Source organism: Megalobrama amblycephala, linkage group LG4 (assembly GCF_018812025.1).
Source record: "Megalobrama amblycephala isolate DHTTF-2021 linkage group LG4, ASM1881202v1, whole genome shotgun sequence".
NCBI classification, from domain to species: Eukaryota; Metazoa; Chordata; class Actinopteri; order Cypriniformes; family Xenocyprididae; genus Megalobrama; species Megalobrama amblycephala.
The window spans coordinates 39342499-39353144 of NC_063047.1; the positions used below are offsets into that span (position 1 = coordinate 39342499).

A 10646-nucleotide genomic window follows, 5' to 3' on the forward strand; every position below is an offset into this window, starting at 1 on the left:
AAAAGCCCAACCAGAGATGAGCTGAAGTGGTGAACTCGGTCCAACCAAATTTCTCTTCGAAAGAAGTTTGAACCATTACACTTTAAATTTTCGTACAGTATTCAGTGAAATAGATTTTTTATTTTGCCGTTGATAACAAAACAAAGTTTGAAAAATATATTTTTATTTTACAATTGTCATTATAATTTAACAAAGAAAGTTAAGAACATTAAAATTATTAGAATATGACAAGCACATAGGTTCATAGTATAATTCATGCCCATATGACTGGGCTGTAAATATTTTTCAGGGTAAGTTTATATTTGGAAAGTTTAAACTGTTATTGCTCAAGAAAAAATACATAAAAATATATTATATTATATTATATTATATTATATTATATTACTGTACTGTATATATTAATAGACAGCAGAAAGATTGTACATAGCAGATCAGACTAATGACAACAGTCACTCAGGTGACTGACAGGATGTACTTTGACAGTAAAAACTATGACATTGATATGATATTAATCAGGTTTTATAGGTCACTGGATGCAGAACAATGTTGTATTGTGATTAAATTGTATTTTAAAGGGTTCATGACATGAGTAATCAAATTTTCCTTGATGTTTTGGCATATAAGAGGTCTTTGTTTCATTAATACATCCTGCAAGTTCCATAACTTAAAACGCCCTCGTCATCAATAAAAGCACAGTGCACAGCATAAATGAGTACACCCCCTCTGAACAAATGCAAAAGATGTATTTTCTTTATGATCACTAATACAATTCATGGAAAGATGGCAAAACTAAAATGTATTAAACATATACATAATAAAAACTGAGAAATATATGTCATTAATAGCCATAAAATAAGTAAATTAGCCAATTTTGTTTAAATTATGGACTGCAGAAATGAGTACACCCTAGATTTTATTCAACAAATGTATAATATTCAAGTACTTAGTACGCCCTCCATAACTTTGAATATACTGCTCTGACCCTTCTTGGCACGGAGTGTACAAGTTCATGACAAATTGTCACATCTGTCCTGTTTAACTCCTGGATGATGAGCTCCTTAAATGCCCTGATCTTTAATGGGGAGTGTTGCTCAACTCGTCTCTACAGAATCCACCACAGCTGCTCAAGAGTGTTAAGATTGAGTGCAATACATGTCCACAGAAGGTTTTTCACCTTGGGAGAATACATATCCTCATGTTGAAAAAATGCCTCACAATGCAGGGAATGAGGAAAGGGTAACATTCTGTTTCAAGTTTGTGTATTAAATTACACAGGGAATTCATGACAGCACTGATAAAGCACAACTCCCTCATACCTTCAGCACTCATACATCCCTATATAAGAGCTTTACTACCACTGAACTTTACTGTGGGAACCAGGCACTTCTCACTGTATTCCTCCTCTAGCAACACCATAACATTTTGGATGCTGTTAGATCCAAAATGATTGATTTGAATATGGATTCCCAGAATCTATATTTTATAAATATGGGCTTTGGAAATGGCTAACTGACTTTATTGTGCTTTGGCTACAGTAGTTAGTTCCAGTGAGAACAAAAAACCATGTATGTAATTTCTGCAGGCTGCATCTTACTATGTGAGATAAACAGTCACTCTTTTAATAGCTTTTGATAGCGAGTCACTCGCTTGGTATTTCTCTTGCTCTTTGTCTAGCAAAAAAATCCCTCATCGCTAAATGAAAGCTTAAAATGAAGGCCTGATTATTTCATTGGCCTTGTCACAAGTCCATTGTTCTTGAATTTCTGTGTTACTTTTGCTATATTTTCACACTTAAAACAATGATTTGGTAATCCTCTTGTACCACTGTCCTCTTTTGTGCTAAGAAATAAGTCTCCTGACAGTTCTCTCCCAAGTGGTTCCATTGTTGTCAGCATTAAAGGTGCTCTAAGCGATGTCATGCCTTTTTAGGCCAAAACATTTTTTGTCACATACAGCAAACATCTCCTCACTATCCGCTAGCTGCCTGTCCCCTGAACACACTGTAAAAAAACGCGGTCTCTGTAGTCGCCACAAGCTCCGAAAACAGCAATAAAAACAAACTGGTCCAGCCTGGACCACAAAACATAATAAACATGCTCCAGCCAATAACCGACAAGAATGATTTTAAATGCACGTTCATGACTGTTTCAGGAAGCATGGAAGGGAGGGGGAAGTTACTCCACCCAGGATCACTTAGAGCACCTTTAAGTCTGAGAATGATTCAGTGGGCTATATAACACTTTTAATTGTCAAGAAATTACTTCTCTTTAAATGTTTTGGTTCAACATACTTACCTGTTGATCAAACATTGCCTTAAACTTACACCAGAATTTTTTTTATTTAATTTTATTTAGTAACTTTTAGGAGGGTGTACTCTTTTTTGCTACACAACATTTTATCACCTTGACAAGAAAATTATTATTTTCCTGAATAATTTTGACATGCTTCTTTGGTAATTGATTAAGCAGACTTGCTGGAACATTATATCTCTAAAGAACCCTAAGATGTCTTCTAAGTGATTGAGTAATTGCTGACTTTCAGAAGTTTCAGAGGGGGGTGTACTCATTTATGCTGTGCACTGTATAATCAAGCTGTAAAAAAGCTTTGTTTGGATCTGAGGTGGCATGTGATGACGTCACAGGGGCACAATAATTTGCATACGACAGCCTCTGGAGCAAGACAACAATGGCTACTTTTACACCACTGCATCGTTGTCCCCACCCACTGGTGTTCAGTCAATGAGCAGCAAGTGGATCTAAAGTAGTTGTGTACGTCAAGATTGTATCAATAATAAGACTGTGATGCCAGACAGACGCTGTGCTGTTCCTGGCTGTGGAAAAACATCAACTTTGCATAAGCTGCCGAAGGATACCGATGTCAGAGAAAAATGGATTCAGTTTATTTTTCACGTCAGTGCTGATTTGTGTGTTTGTACTGTACATGTTACCAGCAACTGTTTTGAGAACAACTCACAATACGATACTGGCTTTGCCCAAAAACTTTTGCTCAAAGATCAGGCTGTACCAACTGTTCTGCAACCAGCAAGGACCCCGCAAACTGTAACATACTGTATTTAATTTTTAAACCGGTAATGACAGTTAAATTCATAATGAATAATCCTAAAGTGCATCCAAATTCGTGTACTTATGCACTATTCAGTGACGTTTTTAAGTATAAATTGTTCAAGTAGTTTGTTCACACTGAAAATTCCAAAAAGAAAAAGTACACTTTAAATACCTGGATGATGCACTAAATTAACAGAAAAAAACAAAGTGTGGAATGTTGGACACTTCATGCACTCAACTGAGGAGAGGGGAGAGGGTATCAGACTCCATTGTTAAATGACAAAATAAACGTATACAATTCACGCACTACACGGATGAGTACATAGTGCATAAGTACATAATGTATAGTGCATCGTTTGGGATGCAACTCTAGTATTTTTACTTTAAAGAACTTTTTACTTCATCACTGCAACCTTCCATGAGATGGGAGTAGATGTAAATATAATGCAATAATCAACACTTTTCACAATTCATTAATTTTAACAGCTGTAATAATAAAAATGTAGTGAAAGTATTCAAGATGATTCCACATGCAATACTTATTTCAATTGCAAAGATGTCAGCCAATCACAGCAGTGGGTGTTTACACTGAAGTCTCACAGCAAACACGCCCCTTCAAACAGAGTGTTCAAATCAGAGGGCTAAAATCAGGGTAGAAAATAGCCATTTATTTCTAAATTATGACAATTTTTTGAGGTAAAAATCATATTAAATATATAAGTGCACCTCAAGAAACATTATAAAATCCAGTTCATGACCCCTTTAATATACTTTCAAAGAAGGCCACATTTCTTCTTGTCCAAAGCTGTATGTCACATCCCATCTGTATCACTCTCGGTAGTGTTGTCCAGGATAGACTGCACATTCTCTTTGTCAGTGAATTTTTTTGTTCTTAAAGCACGTTTCCTGTACAAGAACACATTAGGAGTATTGCTTAGGAACATATCACTCAGTTTAATTAAGATCTGAAACATAGTACTTTAATGGTTAAATTCAATACTAAAATTAAATGGTTAAATTGTGGTTTTGAAAGAATAATAAAAAAAAACAACAACCTCCTATAATGGAAGTTACATTTTCCTTTAAGTCTGCAGTTACTTGATATGTCCTCCTCAGAGAACTTCCTCTCAGAAAACAGACACGACTGCAAGCATGAAAAATGCAAATAAAAAATGAAGCCACTTTCATTTTATACAATGAATGCATAAACATTCACAACAAAGATACCTACAGGTACATTGTACTCGCCAGATGTTAGGCTCAGTGACTCTTCACTCATATCTGTGTGAGAAAAAAGGAACAATGCTTAAAAAATGAGAACAATCTATTTCTGAGCATGAGATCTGATAGAGAAAATCAGAGAACGTTACCCTTTTCACCCCTCTCTCTGGACTCCTCCTCGCTAGTCTGACTTTTCATCTGTGGATAAAAAGTAAACAACCTTGTTGATGACTAATATAATATGTTCTTTGTATCAGCAGTGAATTCTGAAGGGTTTTTGCATATAAATTGGTTTAAGAGAAAGTTATTCAAAATTACCTCAAATGAACTGAGCAAAGAGCTTTCTTCTGAGTTCTGAGGAATAAAACAAATCATAACCAGCTTACTATTCACTAGAAACTGTATCCCAGTGGTCATACATTTTGTGAGTATAGATAATGTGCCTACATCAGAGTGACACAACAAGAAGCCAAACTAATGTTTCATCTGTTCCATTCATACATGTAATGGTTTTCAAGCGTACATACCACTTGAATTGGGTTTTTCTGTTTGCGAAGTTTTGCTTGAAGAGCAAGAACATCTCCTTGAGTTCGAAACAACTGGACTTGAAGTTCATCGTAACGTTCTCCCATCTCCCGGATCTGTTTGCGGTACTGGTCCTTGTCTTGGAGGTTTTTTGAGTTCTCCAAATGGTACTCCTCTCTTGTACAAATAGCCTATCAAATGGGCAGTGCCATACAATTGTAGCGGTTAATGAAATGCATAGAACAGGCACATATAATAAAACTGAACAGAGATTGGCGTTCATATAATGTAAAATGGCCATAAAATATCCATCTTATTTTACAACGCAAAAGCAAGCTATTTTCTGTGCATGTGCGAGACTTTCAATTCATTAGTCGCTATAGGTAAATAACTAGAAGAATAAAAAAAAGTAAAAGGTTAACAAAAAATTAACTGGTGATTAAAATGCTAAATTTGGTATTACATTGGGAGTGGAAATGAATAGGCTTGGCCTTTGTTGATAGCACTGTTGGCCAATGTTGATACCACAATTAAAATATTCATGATTTTGAAGCTGAAAATACATTGACTAGATATATTTAAAATAATGTAGGCCACTTTTTACTGGTAACACAAGACTGGCATTCTCAGGAACCATAAATTTTCCCCCATTGCATTATTCTACATTATATTCAACATTATATAGTTCAATGTAAAACTGACACTATTTTTTCTCACATATTAATTTTCATTTTGGGTGAACTATACGCAATACATATTGTCACTATCCAAGATACATATTGTTGCATTTTTGTATTGCGATATATTGTGACATGATATATTGTTACACCTCTAATAGTAACTAGTAACTAACCCTAAACCAAACCCTAACCATAACTGTAACTCTATAGTAAGTACATGTAGTTAATTAATATCACTCAGTGCTTATTTGAGTAAGTACAATGTAACTACATCACCTTAAAATAAAGTGTAACTGAAACTCTCAAACTTGAACTCATGGAAAAGACTCCGACGCTCTAAACTGAGAAACAAGGAAGTTCTGCAAGAACGGAATTTCTGGGAGTTCGAAAACAGAAACATTAACAATGACCAAGCTTGTGCTCCCCCATTTTGAGGACCCTCTGCACCAACTTCAGAATCTTCTCTTCAGGGATTGGAAGACATTGCTGTCACTGACCTCATCATTACGTAAACATCGCTTTACAAAACTTCTTTCAAGACACCTTGTCATTAGTGTGTATTGTCAGTATATGATTTTCTAATTTGCATTCGATTTTGTATAGCTGATATCCGTTTATTTATTAGAGTCAGAATAAGGTTCTTCACCTTATTAGTCCAGAGAAACAACAGTTTATATGTATAACTGCCATTAGTAACACATCATCTGTATTTAAAAATCTTATGTACTTTACTTCATTATTCATTCATGGTATTCATTTAGTAGAGGATAGTTATTCTGGTCTATCTTTTTATAAAAAAAAAAATCCATTTTATTACAGTTCCTTGTCTTCCTTAAATTTATAATACAGTAAGATATAATACAGTATCTCCCAATATTGGTCAGATATCAAACTCCCAATTTATATAAATCTTATTTATTCAACAGTCTTACCTGTTTGTACTTTATTGTCAAGGAAACTCCTTGGCTGGTACATCGCAATTTAGGAAGGACACTCTCAAAGTCACCTTAAGCGACGTGTGACCAAAACTCACAATGTTAATTTGGTGCTTCTTGTGAAACCCTCTAAATTCTGGTGCCCATTTTGTGAAACAGCTAAATTAGTGCTGCCAGTGTAGGCTAGGCCAAACATTACAACATGATGTTGCTATATGCTCTGTCGTGCAAAGATAAAGGTTTGATACCTTGTCTCTTTCTTTGATCACCTCTTCCAGCTGCTTCAGAATGTCTTCCATTCGATCACGGTACATTTTGGAATCTTTTCTTAGCATTGCGCACTTCAGTTCCAACTCATCCTTCTCTTCTCGATACTTAAATTTAGTAGAAAAAAAGTATTAATTTAAAGTAAAATTCACTTCATGTCAAATCTGAATGTATTAAACAAAGGCTACCTTATCACGCAACTCTTCTGCGTCATGTAGATTTCTCTTTAGATTGTAGAGATCATTCACCAGCTCCTGGTATTGTGCCTGACTCTGTTGCTTGAAATCCTCTAATGACTGTGAATCAAGCTTTTCGTGCTCCAGAGTTCGGACCTGTATGAATGAATTGTGTGTGCAGTCATCCTTACTCATATTTTGATTAGTGTAGTCTGATAAGTGAGGCTGATTTACCTTGGAAGCACTTTCAAGTTCTTGTATACGTGCTGTAAGAAGATCATTTTCTCTCTGCATCTGCCAGATCATCTCTGGACTCGGCCTATGCTCCATAGCATTTTTTAAAGTTACTGTCTTTTTCCGTTGGATCTTTGAGTCACTTTCTGCATTCATTAAGCTGTGTTTCAATTTCTCAATCTTATTGGAAGGTCCAAAATGGGGGGAAATAAATACAAAGAATAAAAAATAAAAAGATAAAATTAAATAGAAAAACAATATCTAATATCTAATCTAATAGGCTACTTTCTTCATCTTTCAACTTCCAACATGAACATTATGCTTATAACCATAAATGCAAATAAATAAATGCATTAAATTTATTATTTCTATCTTTACATTTTGTGTTGACCTATGACCTGAACATGTTCCTGACATGCTTTCCTAAATCCTAATGTAATGATTGATCACCTCGAGTTGGAGGTCTCTATTACACATGAGAGCGCTGTTCTTCTCCTCGCTCAGTCGGGTCAGATCGTGCATCAGTCGGTAATTTTCATCTTTCAGTTTACGCGCTTCCTCGCATATGCGCTCACGCTCCTCTCGGATGCGTTGCACACGGTCTTGCTGTTTGTGAAGCTCGCTCTCACGCAGCTGCAGCTGGCGGATGCTGTCTAGATGCTCCGCTGCCTGCGCAGACAGTTCGTGACGTGCCCTCCGTTCATCCTGTGCGAGCTTCTGTAGGCGAGCCACCTCGCTCATGAGGAACTGAGTGAGGCCACATTCCCCAGCAGTGTCTGGGTAGACAGAGAGAGTTATGTAAACCAGAGATTTTCATAAGGAACATTCATATAGTCAAGTGGCCTAAAATTTCTTGCAATGCTCCTGGAACCTCAGTTTAAAAAGCTAGTATTTTCCTCTAACACTTTGTATTAATTTTCATTTAGAATACTAACAGTACTGCATTTTATAAAACAGTTAGTTTTGGTATAGGCTACTCAAATTTGACCGACGAGCATCGCTCTAACCGTACGGGGAGATTTTACTGTTTGTATAATCACACTGCATCTGTGTGTTTCCAGACAGGCTCAGCATTTGTGGTGGGGAATTTTCAGTGACTCTTTCTGCAGTTTAAATTGTTACACCTCTAGGTGGCGACAAATGACTATCTTTATGGGTGAGTCATTGAATCATCCATTCAATGGATTTGTTCAAAACAGTGATTCATTCAGGAATGAATGAATGTGAATGGCTGCATCTAAAATCACATACAGTATGTTCTGAGTAGGTAGGCCTACTTCTTTTGAATTAGTTCATAACTGATAAAAAGTATGTTCTATATAGTATGAAAATTAATGTAATCCAGGCATACTACTTTGGTCATGTTACTGTCACATGACCTACAGTGACGTTGTTTCACTGCCATTCACAACTCCTCTCCTGTGGCCTCATGGGATAGTAAAGTGTCCATCAGATGCGCACTTGAGAATCTCACTGGAAGTACTGGGTACTGTTTGCCTGCTCTTTTATGAATACTGTGAATTCAGACATTTTACTCTTTTCACTTATTATATAGTATGGATGTAGCCACTATGTGTGTTTGACTTGAAGCAGCACTGCGCAGACCAATCAGTATATGACACCAAAGTAATATGACTCTCTAATCGCTCTCGTGGTAATGTCATACACCTATCGCTCACGGTCTTCCTATGAATCCGCACTTTCGTGATGTAATGTTTCTTTGACTGTCAGGAAGATGTCTGCTGCGGAGCTCACACCAGTGCGGGCTCAGCAAATGTGTGCATCGAGGGTGCATATTGACCGCAAAGGGGCACTCACGAGCACCCTTCTGAGTCCTAAAATTGACAAATGGGACACCTTACGGTGTCATGGACTTTATAGACACACGCACGTGGCAGCCATTGTAAGTCCACAAGACCGTGGACAAGTGCTATGAAGTGTGCTATTTGGGACAGGGCCCTACTGTCTTTATGAGTGAGTCGTTGAATCATTTATTTAACCAAATCGTTCATAAATTCTGATTTACTCAGGAATCAAATGCCACAGTGTGTTGCTTAGAGATGCATCGGTTTAATATGTTCAGAATTATATATTTGCCGGTGCAAAAATACACAAAGTAACTGGAAATCTTGTGTTTAATATATTTAATGTATAAAAGCAAAAGCAATAGCACACTTGCAATTGTGCTGTTGTGTTGATTTTTTTTTTTTGTGGAATAGTGCCAATGGCGAATCACAACGGTGCTGATGTTCAGATCAACAGTTGTGTTGTTGCTTAAAAGCTTAACAAATCTTTAAATATAAATTTAGAAAGTATTTAATAATTAAAAATCTTATGTAAATATAAGCAAATAAGAAATTCCATATGTTTCATGTATCCTACCATATTAAGGATTCCTTGGAGTACCTTCAGAGAAAAATCCTGGCAATATTTAACAAAGTCTATTCTACTTTGGCCGATGATGATGATAGCAGTTATCAGAGCAATTATCATTTTGCATAAAATATGTGACTAAAGTATATTTTACATGACATAAAAAAATTTGAAAATATGTACAACTTACCAATTAGTACGGAGAAGACCCTAGCCGGCTCTTTGCCAGTGATTTTACGGTACACATCTGGGTAGTCCAGCTCCAAACTCTCTAGAAATGCCTCATATCCTTTCAGGCCAGTTCTTTGTAATATGTCAAGCAGCACCCCTACAAGCAAATAAAAAGTCATTCCTAAACTCTATATAAATATCTAGATACCTGAGGTGTTAAGATAAGAGTATGCTTAGAAAATAGGATAAAAAGCTTAATTTCACAGTAAATATCCCTGTCAGCATTTTGTAGCATATTTAATGTTTGAATATTTAATGTTTACAAAACATAACTTTAGGTGGTCTGACACATCTTACCAACTTTTCGGCGTCTGATAACCAAACTGGGGTCATTGTAGATCTGTTCCTCGTCCTCGCTACTCAGCACCTTACACTGTCTCAGATAAGGCGTTATCCTTGAGGGCTCAATGGTCTTGATGAGAAGCATTCTGTAGTCTTCCAGCCGTGCCCAGCACTCATCATCATCTTCCACCTCCAAAACTCCTGTGCCATCAGACATGACTGACACTAGCTCTCTGTTGGCTTGACACGATGCACGACACGAAGCTTTATAGCCAAATGCACGTTACACATTTGGCTGGTCTCTAAACTCAAATAGGAAGTTCACTGAGCACTGCGGTGGCAGAAGTTCCCCTTTTCCAGTTGTCAGTGCATTTTTTTTTATAATTTCCCTCTATTTCACAATAAATTGTTGTGTTGAAATGTACTTGTTGTAGTGTATGGTTGCAGAATGAGTACATAAAGTAAAGACATTTTCTAAAGAATTGACAGTCATCCATGAATTATTTATTCAGTGTTAAGTGTCTCTGTGATCTTAACTTGGCAGCATCTGTGAGGCTTCCAGCTCACACAAAATACAATACCTTTTATCAGGATACTGATATGACAGGAATTCATCTCACCTGAGTGTACATGAACTTAAACATTTTTTAAAACTTT

General features: G+C 36.4%; 1 protein-coding gene across 2 annotated transcripts; it reads right to left on the minus strand.

Moving 5' to 3' along the window:
- Positions 1–3317: 3317 nt before the first annotated feature.
- card9 (caspase recruitment domain family, member 9) lies at positions 3318–10316 on the minus strand. 2 transcript variants are annotated; one of them, XM_048189213.1, is made up of 12 exons: positions 10005–10316; positions 9667–9804; positions 7554–7879; positions 7104–7283; positions 6882–7025; positions 6675–6800; positions 4814–5002; positions 4605–4640; positions 4436–4484; positions 4297–4346; positions 4121–4209; positions 3318–3971 (listed from the first exon to the last, which is right to left on the minus strand). In XM_048189213.1, the coding sequence occupies exons 1-12, from the start codon at positions 10204–10206 to the stop codon at positions 3878–3880; spliced, it is 1623 nt and encodes a 540-aa protein (XP_048045170.1). In that variant the 5' UTR covers positions 10207–10316; the 3' UTR covers positions 3318–3877. The 2 variants fall into 2 exon arrangements, with proteins under 2 accessions (XP_048045170.1, XP_048045171.1); XM_048189214.1 differs by lacking the exon at positions 4121–4209 and having other exon boundaries at positions 10005–10315.
- Between the last annotated feature and the right edge of the window lie 330 nt (positions 10317–10646).